At 42.8% G+C, this 17,628-nt stretch overlaps 1 protein-coding gene across 1 annotated transcript in view; it reads left to right on the top strand.

Annotated features, from left to right (window-relative positions):
• The window catches only part of C9H14orf39 (chromosome 9 C14orf39 homolog), a 1,162,755-nt gene that overhangs the window by 290,831 nt on the left and 854,296 nt on the right, over positions 1-17,628 (top strand). Inside the window, exon 4 of the mRNA XM_085626171.1 lies at positions 6,176-6,302. Within this exon, the coding sequence (XP_085482297.1) occupies positions 6,176-6,302 (127 nt within the window). The remainder of the gene's footprint in view (positions 1-6,175; positions 6,303-17,628) is intronic.

Raw genomic sequence — 17,628 nt, 5'->3', positions numbered from 1 at the left:
AAAGAACAATCCAGAATTGGAAAATTACTCAACAATGAATGTCTCTTGCACAGAACTCTCCTCCTCTCTAAAATGCTGCCCCTGTTCAGATAAGTACATTCTTTGCTTACTAATCTGGGTTCTTTATTTAGTGTGTGCGAGGGTTTACAGTTGATTTATGTGGATGCTTCTACTTTTTAGAAGCTGGGTGTGTGTTGACTTGAGTTTATTTGTATGTATATTAAATGTATTAGTATTAGAGGTTTAAAAATGTGTACTTACAGCATTAACATATGAAGTTTGAGCGTTCGGAGTATGCTGGGTTTTACCGGAGTTTATTGTTTTGAGGCAAAGTGAAGTTTAAGATATTTTTTTCTTTAAAAAAGGGAGAAAAATCTAGGAAGCAGCGAGTGAGAGCCCACTCATGCTTACCGTTATTTGGCCAGGAACGAGCCGGCTGGGGTCGTGTGAAGGCTGAACCACTTAGGCTTGTGCTATAAAGCAAGTACTGGTAGCATGACGGTTGACCGCGCGTGGTTATGCTATAGGTGAATCACAAGATCACAGCGGCCATCTTAGTTTGTGTAAAAACAAGTAAGAGTTATAAGAAACAAGTTGAAATATAAACAAGAGTCACTGCGTCTTTTTGATAGGCACTCTCTTGGTCAGCTGTGCGAAGAGGTACCTTTTTTGTGTGTCAGAGTTGGACCATTCCTGAGTTTAGCTCTTGAAGGGAGTGAAGGAAAGAAAAAATAATAAGAATAATACATTTGAGTATATGGCTGAGGAAGCACATATTAGCGAAGAGCAGGTTGATATTCAGCTTTGCCAGGATGAAGCCAAAAGGCAATGGTATTTTTGGTAAATGCCAACTCATGGCTTTTGGCAGAACACAGGAAGTCTGTATTGATGAAAATTATTCCTACATTTGGAAAGATGGCAGACAAGAAACCCAGTAATGAGGATAAAGGTTTCCTCTTTGGTGAGGATGTGGTAAAGAGTTTGGGTAAACATGTTGCCACGTTTACTGCTCTTGATAAGGCACAAAATAATATGAGGCAGGTATTTGGAGGTGTTTTTGGAATGGCCAGCAGACGGGCACCTTATGCTGGCTGGAAGTTTCATTGGTCCAAGAATAGTTACCTGTACAGAGGAGCAGTAAGAGGATTCCAGGGGTCCTTAGGTTTCTTTCCTCAAAAAGGCTGGTGTAACAGAGCAAGAGGAAGTCAGCGAAGAAGTCAATCAGCTTCCTGATCACGAGGTGAGTATGGAGATTATTTTTGTTTCTTCCCTAAAAAGTGTAAGAGGATGTTTGCGATTGTTCATAAAAGAATGGAAAAAGATTTTTAAAAAGTCCCATGGGTTTTAAAAGCTCTACAGGGATTTAAAATAGAATTTGTGGAGTTACCAATTCAGGGGAAGGAACCAAAGGGTTAAGTTTATCAAAAGAACAAATCAGAGTTGCAGACTTGGAAACAGAGGCGATGTTGCAAAAGGGGGTGATTTGCATGGTGGAGGATCACATCAAAGGTTTTGTCAGTACTTTGTTTTCAGTGGAGAAAAAGGACAAAGGATGAAGGCCGGTAATAAACTTCAGAAGTTGAAATCGGTCTTTGGTTTACAGGCATTGCAAGATCAAAGGGATCCATCTTTTAAGGGACATGCTTCAGTCAAAGGACTAGCTAGTGAAATTGGATTCAAAAGATGCTTATTTCACTGTGCCTATGAAGGTAGAAAGTCAGAAATTCCTTCAATTCAGATGGAAGAACCACTTTTATAAATTTTTGTCTCTCCCTATTGGTCTGTCTTCAGCACCATGGTGCTTCACAAAGGTGATGTGAGTAGTGGTAGATTACCAGAGAGAGAGAGAGGATTCAGTTTGATTGTATATTTAGACAACATTTTATTGATGTCGCAGGATGTGGTGGAATTGGTTTCACAACTCAAAGAAACAATTCAACTTTAGGATTCTTGATAAACCAGGAGAAATTGAGATTAATTCCATCTCAGAGTATGGAATTTTTAGGGTTCAAGATAGACATGATTGGGGAAGTTTTACAGTTACCAGAATAGAAATTGAATATGATGAAGAAAGATGTTCTATGAACTTTGGAAACGTTTTATTGACATTGAGGGAACTGGCAAGGTTTTTGGGCTGTTTTCATCGTTGATCCAAGATATTTTTCCAGGGCCATTGCATTACCAGGCTTTGCAGAGAGTGAAGGCAGATGCCTTGAGAAGAGGTGTTTGGTATGGAGAGAAGGTGAATTTAAATCAAGAAGCAATAGAAGAATTGAGATGGTGGATGCACAATCTGGAAGCGTGGATTGGAAGAGCTATTCTTGGTTGTATACCAGATTTTGTTCTGGAGACAGATGCCAGTCGATTAGGATAGGGAGCACGATTAGAGATTCAGGAGACAGGTGGTGCTTGGTCAGTTCTAGAGAAGAATCTTCACATAAATTGCCTGGAGTAGACGGCAGGGTTATATGCCTTGAGGAGTTTCAGGGATAAGTTACAGGGTCAGGTGGTTTTGATGAAAATGGACCATATTTTGGTAGTATCTTATATAAACTGGCTAGGAGGGTGCAGTTCCAAGGTTTTTTTGGATGTTGCAAAAGAGTTGTGGATGTTCCGTCTGGAACACAAGATATGGTTAAGAGTAGTGTATCTTCCAGGAGAACTGAATGCAGTGGCAGATTGGAATACAAGACATGTGAAGGATTACAGCGATTCGATGCTGGGGAGAGAGTATTTCCGTAGCATAGAACAGATTTTGGGTCCATGGGAAGTGGATTTGTTTGCAACGTTATTGACTTATCAACTTCAGAGGTACTCCAGTTAGTTAACGGATCCAGGGGCTGCAGAAATAGATGCTTTTCAGAAAAATTGGTCAGAGATTAAGGGATATGCATTTCCTCCCTTTGCAATGATGCAGAGAGGGCTTCTGAAAGGAAGGAAGTAGAGATGTCAGTTGGTATTGGTAACACCTTTTTGGGTGTCTCAGGCATAGTTTTTAACAGTGTTGGAATTGGCATGTGAGACTCCTTTGTTGATCTTAGCAGAGGAAGGTTTGTTGATAAACAAGGAAGGAGAAGAACATCCTTTCTTGCTGAGTGGAGTCTTGAACCTTCCTGTTTGGAAGGTGTCAGGAGATCCGGAGCATTTGAGGGCCTTTCACAAGGTGCTGCAGAGTTACTCGAGGATTCTTGGGCACCAGGCACTAGGAGAAGGCACAAGGAGTATGGAACTTTTCTGTTCTTTGGTGCATGGAAAGGAATTTGGATCCTGTGGAGACACTTATAGTTGAGGTTGTGAACTTTTTAGTGAGCAATTTGAGAAACGATTAAGATATCAGACAAATAATTGATATAATTCAGCTATTTCTGCTGGACATATTTCTGTTGGGGGTAAGTCAGTAGGTAGTAATATTTTAGTTTGTAGAATATTGAAGAATATGAGACTCAAGAGACCTCCTAAAGCAAAGTATGAGGTGTTGTGGCATGAAGCTTTGGTTTCGAAGTTACTTCTATCATGGCCAATGAACAAATATTTGAATATAAAAAAATCTTGCTGTATAACTAGCTACACTTTTGTCTCTGAGGTCATGTAGAAGAGTATCGGATGTTAAATATTTAGAGGTAAGTTATAGGAATTTCAGTCCTTACAGTGTCTTTTTTGAGATACGGAAAAGAACAAAGACTATGTCAACTTCAATATTTTATCTGAAATCTGAGGAACATAAAAAGCTATGGGTGGTTGATTGGAAAAGAGTATGAATGTCGAGTTTTGGAGATTAAGAGGGATGGTGAGCATCAATTATTGATATCTTTTGTTAAGTCGTTTAAGGCTGTAAGTACGGCCAGAATTTCAAGACGGGTATGAATTGCAATGGAACAAGCTGGGGTCAATATGGAAAAATGTAAAGCCCATTCTGTGAGCAAGCAAGTCTTGTTGGTATGGTGGAAGTTTGGAGAGTATTTTGAAAGCGGCAGATTGGTCAAATGTGGGTAAATGCTGGATTCTATAGGTACCCAAGGTTTGTGAATTCACCTGGGAGAAAGCAAGAAAATATGTAGCATTTTGTTTTTTTTCTTGGAAAAATGTGAAAACTACGTGGTGCAAGTAAGTGTTATTTTTTCTAAGAGCAGTATCAACAAGTGTTGCTGGGCTAGAATCACCCCTTCCCAGCTATCAGGAACATGGAGAATTTAGAAAAAAATCTTTTACCACAGTATTTCCAGTTTTCTTAGTGGTAGTAAATATTTTGCAGTTTCTACCTACTTGCAGTATGTGGGTTAAAGAGGTGTGGAACGCATGACAAAACCCCAGAAGCTGTGCATTTCTGATAAGCAGACAGAATTCTGATTTCAGAGAGGGGTCATTGACATAGATCGCTCATGGTTTTCCAAATTATACTAATTGTTGAGATCAAAGTATAATGACCGAAAGTAGGGAAAAATACAAATAAGTGACAGTGTTTTCATCTGTATGTTTACAACCATTGGATGATCTATAGAAGTAAAATGCCAATACATTTGTCAAGCTCCTAAATTTCAGAGATGTATTGTGCCCATAGCCATCAACTGAGCTGCAGTTTATAATGTTTTTCATCGTAAACAACCTTGCAGTAATTTATAAGATGACATTTTATGAATGAAAAATGGCTATGAAGGAAAGCTGTGTACTTTTGAAATGTGCCCAAGAATCTGTGAATGAATCGTAGTTTAATATGACACTAACTTATTGATTAGCTGTAATATCATGTGATTCAGAGAGCATTTTGCTAAATATTTTCCTTCTTGGATATTGACTTACATTTGGAAGCCACGAAAAGGGAGAAATTAAATAGATAGATAACAGATGATCTACTATTCTGTATCTCCACACTTCTCAAGGTAAGATAAAATATAAAAGAGGTGCCCCTCTTGTGTGGGTAGACCCATCACCCACAAGACTTGAAGACCCAAAATGGAATTTTCATTCATTCTGGGAATGTGAGTAGGTGCGATATTTGGGCCAAGGATTGGCTTAAACGCCGTGAAATCTACCAGCTCCATACATTTCTGAAAACTAGACACCCAGGGCAGTCCCCTCGATGTGACTTACATGGATTTCACCAGTTGTTCTTACCCAAAATGCTCTGCAAGCATCAAGTATTGGCTAAAATCACACATTTTCTTGCGTGTCTGTGAGGTGAGGTTTTGGAATCTGTATGGATCCCAGGTCAGTCCCCTTGATGTGACTTACATGGATCCCGCCAGTTGTTCTTACCCAAAATGCCCTGCAAGAATCAAACATTGGCTAAAATCAAACACTTTTCTTGCGTTTCTGAGAGGAAAGGTTTTGGAATCTGTATGGATCACAAAAGTCTTACCACCTAGAATTCTCACAAATATCCCCATAAAAACACTATTCAACTTAAGTAGGTAAGTATACCACCCACAACAGGAAAATCACCACATTTCTATCTTACTGGAGATTTTGGGTAGCTGTGCTATTTGGGCCCAATCAAAGCAACCAACCACGGACATTACTTAAAGTTAGACAGCTAAGGGCATTAAGGATGGCGTAGCTTGTGTGGATCCAATGACTTTTGCTTACTCAGTATGTCCTGCAAATGTCAAACCATAGCCAAAGTCTATGAATTTTTCTCATATTTTTTTAACTGAAAGATTTGGAATCCAGAGAGAGCAACAAAAGTCCAACCACCCAGCTTTTCAACACTTTTCCCTTTGTGTGGGTTGGCCTATTTCCTACAACAGCAATCTGCCAACATTTGAACAGTGTGAAGTGAATATAGTGTCAATGTTGTCTTCACTTGGTTACAGTTTTAGTCTGTTCGCAGAAGGTACACACTTGTGGCTCAACATTGTTATCGGAGTAGTGTGTGAACGCATGGCTGTAAGACTGTGCCTTCGTTTGAAGTGCTTAATATTTCAGTCACATAAATATGTGAAAACACAGTTTTTTATCCATACTTTGGTGCAGGACATTCTCATGAATTATCACATGAATTCAGTCAATATCCCTTGATACAGAAATAAGATTAGAAGCAAGTAACCTTCCATCCTGAGTGAACGTTTGGTTAATTGGCTACAGGTTTTGTTGTCTATTGTCACATTCTATTTATTACTGGCAAAGAATGTTCTATTGTGATATTATTTCTTCTATACATAAATATATCTTTTTGCAGTTTTTACAGCACATGCTTTGGAAAGAAAGCACCAGATATGTGTGTTAAATGAAAACATCGGCAAAAGTGATGATGATTTGTTTCATTTACAAAGACATTGCACATACAGCAAGAGTAACTGCAGTGCGTAAGTATTATGCATGGCAGAAGGCTGCTTTTTTACATTAATAGACATTAGTGTATAATGTATTTATTGTTGACATTTTTATAGATTGGATTTTATTTTCAACATGTGTAGAGTAAGTTACTTTCTTGATCAGTAGTTTAAAATCGCTAGGCATAAATCCTGAATTGTACTTTGCATGTACTCATGTAAGGGATCTGGACCACTTTTAAGTTAACTAGAGATTAAATATCTGGAAAAATATCCTACTGACGGTCGCCATTAGGTAGTTATAGTTAGGTCTGCTTTTCCATAGACTGAGCATTTTTTGTTTTGCTAACAACTTTGGCCCCCTTTGAAAAATATTCACAAACCTTTTCAGAACAAAAGTTCATCCACCTCATGTATTTTCCGTAGACTTCTGTAAGACAGGTTTTAGCAAAAACTGCCAAACAGAATTACAGCAAATTTGTCAGGAAGCTAGCTCTTGATCTGCATATTGTGTTTTATGTCATTTGGTGTAAATCCATTTAGTAGTTTTTGAGATATTAAGGGTCACAAATGAATGTATATTTTGGCAGTTGGGCTCGCGAGAAAGGCATGCTGTCCCTCTAATTATAGATAGGAGGAGTATTAAGGGATAACTACTGTGAAGAAAATAAACCAATATTGTTTTCAACTAATTTTTTATGTTCTCGCTGGATTCTCGTAAGATCATTAATAGTAAAAAGGACTAGATGAGTTCTCAATACACTCTATGAGTAGGAATGCATATTGAGGTCCTTGTTTTTGAGAGAAAATGTGTAAGAGATAATTACTGTGATGATTAGAAGGTTAATTCTTTTCTAAAAACAAAAAATGTTACGATCTCGCTGGACTCCTATGGGATTGTGAGAAGTAGGAAGGAGCAGACGATTTTTGAATACACTCTGGTATGCATACTTGTTACTGTAGGAAGGAGTCTTACTGGAGATGGTCTTTATCAGAGATTGCTATGTACGCCCATCGGTTTGTAACAGTTGTGAGTAGAGTTAAGGCTTTTTCCACACCCTACTTTACACACCCATCATCAAAGAAAGGGGTGTTAGTCCAGTCCCTGGATGCAGCATACTATGATCACCCACAATACAAGAGAGGGGTCTCAGCGGAGAGGGCAGTCTCTCCACACACCCTACTATGCACACCTGTCATGTGAGAGAGAGGTCTCAAATAAGAGGCCAGTCTGTCCACACACCCACTACACACTCCCATCATCTGAGAGAGAGCTCTGACATAAGAGGTCTGTTGCTCCCCCCATACATTCTACTACGCACATCTGTCATCTGAGAGAGAGATTTGATAGGAGAGGCCATCCCCTCCCCACACCCTACTATGCACACCAGCCATCTTAGAGAGAGAGGTCTGAAAGGAGAGACCAGTCGCTCCTCATACACTCTACTATTCACACAAGTAATCGGAGGAAAAGGTCTTGAAGTAGAGGCCAGTCCATCGATACACCCTACTATGAACACCTATCATCTGAGAGAGAGGTCTCAAAGGAGTGGCCAGTTCATCCAAACACCCTACTACGAACACCTGTCATTTGAGAGAGAGGACTCAAATGAGAGGCTTGTCTATCCACACACCCTACTACGCACACCTGTCATTTGATAGAGAGGTATGAAAGGAAAAGCTGTTTCCTCTCAACTCACAACTACGCACACCCCTCATATGAGAGAGAGGTCTGAAAGGAAAGGCCAGTCCATGCATACACCCAACTGAGCACACCCGTCATCTAAGAGAGAAATCTGACAGGAGAGGTCTGACGCTTCTCATACACCCTACTATTCACACCCATCATCGGAGAGAGAGGTTTGAAAGGAGAGGCCAGTCCCTCACTACTATGCACACCCGTCCTCTGAGAGAGATGTCTCAAAGGAGAGGCCACTTGCTCCCCATACACCCAACTATGCACACCCGTCATCTGAGAGAGCGTTCCTAAAGAAGAGATAGTCCATCCACACACCCTAATGAACACCTGCCATCTGAGAGCAGTATCAAAAGAGAGGCTAGTCTATCCACACACTCTACTTCACACACCAGACATTTGAGAGGTATGAAAGGAGAGGTCTGTCCCTCCCCACTAACACTACTCACACCTGTTATCTGAGAGAGAGGTCTCGAGGGAGAGGCCAGTCCATCCACACACCGTAATATGCACACCCGTTATTTGAGAGAGAGGTCTAAAAGGAGATGGCACTACCTCCACACACCCTACTACACACACATGCCATCTGAAATAGAGGTCTGAAAGGAGAGGCCAACAACCAGGGGTTGTCTTTCCGTTTTTAATTAGGTATTACTTAGAAATTCACCAAAAAACAAAGGTTAACTCAACGTTATAGTTAGGTGTGATAAAAAGATCTGTTTTCGTTTAAAAAAAAACTTAGAATTGCACTGAAAAAAACAAACGTTAAAACAACTTTATAGTTTTTTTCATAAACTTTAGTTTTGATTTTTTACAGCACCATACATAGCTCTTCACATTTTCACCTCTGGTGGCTTTGTAAGGTAATTATATAGAGAGGCATAAAAGAAATAGTAGCTGATGTTACATAGCAGTGACATTCCCCAGTATAGAAGGATAGCAACAGAGTAAAAAAATGTACATGTATCACCTCAAAATTGCCAGTGGTTCAGCATTGAAGACTGTTAGCTTTACCTCATGTTTCGCCTTATCAGCGTTAAGTGCGTGTTAGGGAGGGTGTCTATGAGCATTATTCCTATTCAGTGGAGTCGTTTGTGAGTAGGTAGTCCCTCAGTGGTTGCCAGATATCTCATGGTCTTGAGGTGAGTGATTAGAGAGAAGCAGAAAGCTCACTGTTGTTGTTGCAGTACATTAAACTTTGGATCCATGCTTCTTAGGTGGGCAGGTGTTTGATCCCCCATTGTATGACACTTCCTAGTTCGCAAGTATTAGGGGAATTGCTACAAAGTGGTGTATTGATTTAGGCAAGTTGTGTTCATAGCCCAACAGGGCCAGTAAGGGGGAGGGTTCTATGACGGTGTGGGTCATAAGAGAAAGTTTGGCAAAGATTTTGCTCCAGTATGGGGCGATCTTTTCGCAAGTCCTTGTCACGGGTGCATAGTGTAACGTACGCTTGTTGTAAAAATGTATAATGTACCATCTTATGGCGATGGTTGAAGGATATTAAGTGTGTCTGCATGCAGCAACTGTGTCAAACCTTATCTGTTAAGGAAGGCCCGAGATCCGTCCCCCAGGCCGTCCCAAGTTTTCAGTCATGGGCAGGTAAAGGGTTCAAGCTAGCATGGTGCAGCTTTGAAATTACCCGGTCAACTTCTTTGTCAGTAATTATCAATGTTAGTGGTACAAATTCCTCCGGCACCAATGGGTATGATGGAACCTGTGCTCTGAGTGCTCTTTGGAGCCTCTGTAACACAAAATGGTCCATATACGGAGCATCCTGGAAATGTACATCTTCTGTGAGGGAAAAGCAAACACAAGGTGATGATGGACGGAGCGCTGAAACTTTTCAGGCACTCACCCCCAGTCACAGATTTGGGTTGAATCCATCATCGTTCTTTAGCTCACTTTGCTTCCACAGTTCAGACCCAACCATTTGCAAATCACTCTTGAACCTGTGCCTCATGGGAAGAATCCAGCCCAAACAGCCAAGCCAGGTCTTCACTGGACCGAAAACAAGCATTCCTGGGACCGGTTATGGGGTAACACTCCTCATCAGCCAGGCTAGCTTGAATCCAGTGGCAAAGTGAGCAAGGGACCCACTTCTGGGCATACCATGCCAAATTGTTTCTAGGATGCTTGTTTCCAGTCCAGGGAGGACATGGCCTGGCCGTTCGGGCTGGACTGTTGCCATTGAGCACAGGGTCAAGACTAATTTGCATATGGCTGGATTCAAGCTGGAATGCCATGGTGAGCAAAAAAAAACTATGGATTTAGGCCCAGATCTGTGTACTGTGGTGAATGTATGACATTGTTCTGCATTCTGTCCATCAATTGTTCCTTTTGCATTTGTCACCCCGAGTGGGACGGGTATGCCCAGATGTGCTCTCCATGCCACTGTAGTCAAGCTATCCTGGCTGATGGGGGTGAAACCCCAAAACTGGTCCTAGGATGCTTTTTTTCCAGTCCAGGGAGGACCTGGCCTGGCAGTTCGGGCAGGACTGTTTCCATTGGGCACAGGGTCAAGACTTGTTTGCATATGGTTTGATTCAAACTTGAATGACATGGTGAGCAAAAAAACAATGGATTTAGGCCCATCTGTCTGTACTGGGGTGAATGTATGACATTGTTCTACATTCTGTCCATCAATTGTTCTTTTTTCTTCTGTGAGGGCAAACACGTGTCCGTGAGGGAAAAAATCCCCAATGGTGTTCTGTGAGTATTTCAGTAGAAAGTGTTGAACTAGCTTCTCCAGGGTTATGGGCAGCCAGGGGTTAGCAGCCAGAGGTATCTTGGGTGAATACAGGGTTTTTCCACCCGGCCGACGGAGCAATCTCTGCCAGGCCCAGCTATTCGTAGACAATGTTTGTACATTGCATGGAACTTGTGGAACGGCCATTCTAGCGAATCAAGCGCTTTTCAGCAATAAATAAATGCGGCCTCCGCTGGGATCATGGGTGAGATTCTATTGAGTACTGTGAAGCACAAATTAAGTGATGTTGACCTATGTGGGACAAATCCCAACTGTGCTGGTGATATTATTTGTTTCATTAATAACGCAAGGCAAGTTGCTAGCAGCTTCGCTAAAATGTTATTGTCAAAACTTAACAAGGATAGTGGTCGATACAAACCACAGTTCAAAGGGTCTTTGTCCGTTTTTAGAAGTAGGATAATCATGAATTTACGGAGAGTGGGTGCTTCAGAATACATTTATATGAGATATGACACCAATATATGTTTATATGCCTTGTAGAAGGCCCCTGTATAGCCATCCCAGCCGGGTGCTTTAGAACCATCCATTGCATCTATCATTTGAATGATCTCTTCAGCGGTGAAAGGTTCACTAAGAATCTGCTGGTGTGCCTAAGTAGTCAGACCATAGCCTCTTCCACTAGGTAATTGGGTATGTCTGTGTCACTTTCACCTATTCGCTAAGTGTACAGATTAGTGTAAAATTCAAGCAAATCTTCCTGTATATTCATTGCATCTGTAACATGAGAGCCGTCAAATCTCTGTAGGCCCGATATGTAGGATTGACCCTTGTATGGTTGTAGTAGTCGAGCTAATGTACGGCTTGGCCTCTCCCTCTCCACCTCGCCCTCCCCATATTTTCAGGCTTTAGCACACTTCCCGAGGTAATGGGCCTCCCTCTCCACTGTTTCTCTAAAATATGCAAGCAAGGCACCCCGGTACTGTAGATAATCCACAGAGTTCTGTAGGTCTGTGATCTGGTCGAATGTCATCAACTCTGTCACTATTTGGGCCAGTGACCTACGTCTGTTCCACAGTACTCTTGCCTGAGTGGAGATGCAGACTCCTCATGTGTACGCCTTAAAGCCTTACGCCTTAAACAGTTTAGCCCGGGATTCGACAGTGCCTTTATTGAGTTAAAAAATAATAGCAGCTCAGAGTGGAATAGTTCATTGTGGAGTGCCATGTTCGAGAATCTCCATTGTAGCTAAACACCCCCCTCCCTGGGGTTGGTCAGGGGAATGGGGGAATGAACCGACAGAGTACATGGGAGGTGTGTAATGGACCTAAGCCAGAGAATGAGCCTGGCTGATGGGAGGCGGAAATCTAGTCATGTCCAAGTATAGTGTTGCGTTGAATGAAATGTGAAGGTGGACTTGGTAGGGTTTTGCTGGCCCTAGGTGTCTACTAGTGTATATCTATTGCATATGTCCCGTAGAATCCGCCTAGAGTGGGGTTTGCCTAACGGTGTCTACTCAGTGCAGTCCAAAGTTGCATATAAGAGTATATTAAGGTCTCCCCCAACAAATTGTGGTCCGCTGCTACCTGATTGATCTGTGGCTTCACTTTTGAAAAACTCTGTGTCATTGACATTTGGAGCGTGGATATTTATCAACAGTATAAGGTACCCTAGCAGATCTCCCTCCACAAGAAAATATCTGCCTGATGTGTCAGTTTGGATAGTGTACAGTAGAAAAGGTACTCCTTTATGAATCAAAATAGACACTCCTCTAACATGGTACAACTGGAAAAAACCTATGTGGTCCCCATGTGGTTGCAAAGGTAGGTGTCTGACTAGATGATAGGTGGGTCGCCTGTAGAAAGGCTATGTCTAGCGTTGTAGGTATTGCAATACTTGTTTACCTCCAAACTTAGCAAAAATCTAGAAGACATTATTCCTCTAATTATAGAGTAGTATAAAATGCAACTTTTGCGTGTATAACACTTGGGGGACATCAATGCTACGTCGAGTCCCCACGGTCTGCAGGATAGAGTGCAAGTTCATAAATTGTGTTGTCTAAGCAGTAATGCAGCAATTAAGCCATCATAACAGTGGCGAACAATAATAAAGTCCCCTTGGACAATCATTGAACAATAGCAACTGGGAAACCATGGAGAGAAGAATGGCCTGGATCGACAGCCAAGAGGAAAGAGATCAGGGTTTGTGCCGAACTGGATATCAGTTGGTGAGTTGTTAGGAGCGTTCCTCAGAATATTTGCAGCAGAAGGCCTGTACATCAGCAGAGGAGTGTGGCCTTTAGACCTGTATATTTGCGGTGGACCTCCTGAACCCTAGCAGTAAAATAAAGGAATATGGAAATAGAGGATCCTTGCCAATTTAATGGGCCTTTTTCCCTGGCCAGACGTGGGGTGTGTCTCTGTCCCTGAAGTTTAGCAGTCGAGTGACAAGTTGCTTCGGCGGGCAGCCCGGGTTGGGATGTGGTCCTGATGTTCTGTGGGCCCGCTCGATCACAAATGTCAAGGTGAATCGTTCTGGGCCGAAGAGTTCTTTCAGGAGCCTTTCAACAAACTGATCTAATGGGCCAGTATTCGTGGACTCCAGGACACCCAGTATATGAATATTGTTCCACCTGCTTCGAGCTTCTAGGTCTTCGTTCTTCATTGCAAGTGTCTTCATTAGATGTCCTAGGTGGGCCAGATTTTTAGCCGTCTAAGCTGCTCAATCTTACAAACCTGACACTCTCCCTTCGGCTGCCTCAAGTCGGTGGTCATTGCCATCGAGGCGCTCACCCATTGCATCAAGTTTCTTGTCCAGGATATCGAAACCGGCCATCCATGGTCCGAAAGCCGGAGTGTATTCCAGCAATTACTGCACCTATTCCAGTTAGGGAGATAGGATCTGCGCCGTGTGTTGTACGCCTCCACCATTTTCTGATGTTGGGTAGTATCAGAGGGTTTCTGCTTGTTGAAAGTTAGAATACGCTGCTTGGGGTCCCCACGAATAATCTTCCTCCAGGTGGGTTGTCTAAACAATGCCTAGGTGGCATATTTCACCTGTGGGAAGGTTATATATTATATAAGGATTTTCTGGCAACCAAACATTATAATGGTGCCATTGACAAAGCACATAAGGCTTCACCCCAGTTCCAGGAGAGGTCACACCAGTGTTTTTTAGGGCATGGGCATAGAACTGTGCCACTGAGGGGTGAGTTTTAACAATGGCTACCAGCAGCCTCCAGGCATTCAGAAAAGTGCCACCAGGACCCTTCTTGTTTCCACAATTAGAAGAGCCCAGTGATTAGGGCAAAAGTGTGTGTCTGATGTACAAGTGAGTGGGTCAAATCATTGTACCATGTCTAATTTTACATCCCAGTGTTCCACTTGAACTAGCAGGGTGCGAAGGCCCTGTTATTGCGTCCCGCAATGAGGGATTAGTGAGCGGCTTGGTGAGGCTGTCCAGCATGCAATTGATGGTTGTCAACGTCTTGCACCTTTGTTCCAATGGGGACTGTATCAATGTAGGCCCCAGAGGGGGCCCTATGGTATGTTATACAGTGGTGTGTCTGCCTGCCTCTGACACACCAATGGCGGTATGGAGATCCTGGTGAATGTAGCTCCGCACTTTTGATTCCCTACAGTGCCTGCAGGCTGCACTGTGTGGATGGGAGAGGCAAGTGCATAGGTTGTAAGCATGAGAGGCAGCAGGCCAGCCCGACCGGCTCGGCAGCCGGCACCTCAGGTTTACCCATGATCCCTGTCATCGTGGGGCCTCTGGGTATTGCTCGGGCCCGCCTTACCTTGACTCCAGAACAGTCCTCTGCTGTAGGTCTCCTCTCGCCTTCAGTGTCCCCTCCGAGTGCCTCCAGACATGTCTCAACAGCGCTCACACAGGCACAGGCCCATATGGTGAGCCTCTGCTCTGCAAGGCTACTCCATCTGGATGTACAATCTCAGCTGGTCTTACGGGTCTTAGTGCGATAGTGTGCTACAGGATCGGGTGGGTTGGTTGTTCCCCTCAGCCGTCTTACCAGTGCATGCTTTTAGAGTGGCACCTCACAATCCCCTTTCCCGTACACTGCCGGCATTGCCACAATGATGTAAAAGCAGGCCTCAGGCTGTGGGCCAGTCGGGGGTTTCAAACAGCCCGCCTCATCTCCCTCATTACTGCCATCCCCCGGTGCACAGCAAAAAGCACCCAGGGCACCACTAGTGTTTTCAGTTGCCGGGATGGTGGAAGATGGTGTTTATGGCCCAGTATTATCGAGGATGGTGTGGCGGCTATTATGGTCTGCGTCTTTGCCACACCCCTAGGTAATGTTATAGTTAGGTGAATTTCTCATTGACAACATTAATGTTTTGAACTGAAAAAAACACAGAAATTCACCAGTCATAGTTATTAGCACTAACTATAACTTTCGCCCCAGCAACTTGACCTCACATATGACATAACTCATGTCTGTCCTTTTTATTGTAAAAAAAACCAAAAACATTTTAAATGGGGCAGGCTTAGGGGGATGGGGTCCCCGGGGTCCAAATCAGCCCGGTAGGCAGCCCTTCCACTTAGCATTTCATTTTCAATAAAAATTGTAAAGGCTGGTGATGGGGCCCGGGCCCAAAACTGCAGAGGGAAGGGGAGCCACACTGCCACCCTTCCTAAAAAATGGAAATAAATAAATAAATAAAAAGTTGGCAACTCGCCGAAGGCCCCACCCCTTTTTTCCACCAATCTGTAAAAAGCCTCCCAGCGCGCTGCTGTTTCGGGAATAAATCCCACTTTACTCCTGAGGGCCTCAAGACTAAAGTGAACTTCTTCCCCCAACCACTAGGCGGTTGCAGAGTGGTGGACAAAGGGGACATGGCCTCCGAAGTCCTCTCAGCAATCAGGCTGTGTGGGACTTACTGGAGGTAACAGGAGGGGTAGTTGGCCTCCAAGGTCCCTCAAGAGCCAATGGGACTTCATCCCCCAACTAGTTGTCCACCAGGAGGCACGTTTGCAGAGTGGTGGAGAAAGGGGCCCTGACCTCCGAAAACCTATCAACAATTCTGCTGTGTAGGACTTACTGGAGGTAACAGGAGGGGTGGATGACCCCCTAGTATGTCCTTTCTAAGAAGTCTTCGGAGGCCATGACCCTTTTCTCTACCACTCTGCGAACACAGAACTGTTTGGGGGATGAAGTCCACTTTACTCCTGAGGCACCTTGGGGCCAAGAAGCCCTACTGGTACCTCCTGTAAGGGCTAGACAGCTGGATTCATGAGAGCTAGTCGGAGGCCCCACCCCTTTTCTCCACCACTCTGAAAACGTGACTACTACTTAAAAATACATAGAAATTCACTGAAAAAAACCCAAAGCTTACAGGGACGTTATAGTTAGGAGTTAACATTTAAAGAACCTTCAAAATTCACTGAAAAAAACAAAGGTTACAGGGACACTATAGTTAGGAAATGGAATTAAAAAACCTTTGAAATTCACTGAAAAAACAACGGTTACAGGGACGTTATATATAGGCTCAGGTTTCACTCGTACGAAACCAGTAAAATTCAGCAGTTATAGTTAGCTGAGCTAACTATAACTTGCACCCCTGCAATGCACTGCGCATGACCTCACATACTACATCACTCATGGCATGGTCAGTGACATCACTGATGGCATCTCAAATGACATCATCCACAGAATCCAGGGGTGTGGAATTTAATAAAATATCTACTTGTCCATGGGGCAGGTTGCTTCATAAATCTACTTGTCCTGTCACAAAATCCACTTGCGCTAATCAAAACAATAATTCTCTGCCTGTGAATAAAGACATATGATGCTAATAGTCACTGATGCAATTCCACAAACCTGAAACACTGGCCTTCCAAAATATATTGCACAAACATTTAAGTACCAAACATATCAAGTTGTATTTATTCATTTAGTTTTTACAGTTTACATAAAAGCATAATAAGAGTTATATTCCAATAATCCAAGCACATCCTACATCACACTCACACATACATTCTACCAAACAGAGACATACCCACACATACTCATGCGTCCTACAAAATCAGGGTTCAATATTTGACAAAAGATTTATATATACACAAACAAACATACCCCCACATAAAATATAAATGATAATATAGCTTTCTAATATCAAATAATGTATACAATAAGTAGGATCAAATAGCTAGATAAACACATGAGAGAATTACATGAAAAAATGAATCGATTGGTAGTACAATTCATGTTTTAAATCACGGTTCCTACTGGGGGGGGACAGGAGAGAACATCACATTGCCAAGAAGAACTCCAGCGCCGACGCACGTTTTGGTGATAGACCCCAATGCGGGTCTCACCTTCTTCAGGGCGAACTGATAGTGTACAGAACAGAGATGGACGTGCCTGGAGGGATAAAAAGGTACAACATGCTGTGTATAATCCATACGTCAAGATAATTTACCATGAGTTTCAACATCGGAAACAGACACAGCTTGTTAAAACGGAAGACACAGGTTCAAGATAATTTAGAAAACATAATTAATGGAAGTAACAAGGGAGCGTGCACACTCTAGAACAGTGTCAAAAGTAAGGGGCAACCAATACCCACTAAATAGAGAAAGCTAGCTACAGCGCCGCTGTGTGAAACACCCGTGCCTGAAAGGGAGAATACAAGAGAGAAGTTTAGTGATTATATTCAAAACAATAGTGATCCCCATACTAAGTAAACCCTTTCAAACCAGCAATAAAAATGGGTGGAATAACGGCCAGCAATACCTGGAACAGATGACCGCAAGATTGGCAGCAAAGAATCAGGTAAAACACGAATACTCAATGTGGTCAGGGCCCAAACCTGAAACATAATCATATTTACAGGTACACGATCAAAGGGTCGCTGAGGAAGATATCCGGATGTAGGAGATATCCCGAACAGTAACACCAGCAGCTTACCAACTGAAGTAGCACAGCCGAGTTC

The sequence above is a fragment of the Triturus cristatus genome, chromosome 9 (genome assembly GCF_964204655.1).
Source record: "Triturus cristatus chromosome 9, aTriCri1.1, whole genome shotgun sequence".
Taxonomy (NCBI): domain Eukaryota; kingdom Metazoa; phylum Chordata; class Amphibia; order Caudata; family Salamandridae; genus Triturus; species Triturus cristatus.
This window is presented reverse-complemented; position numbering and strand designations above follow the sequence as displayed.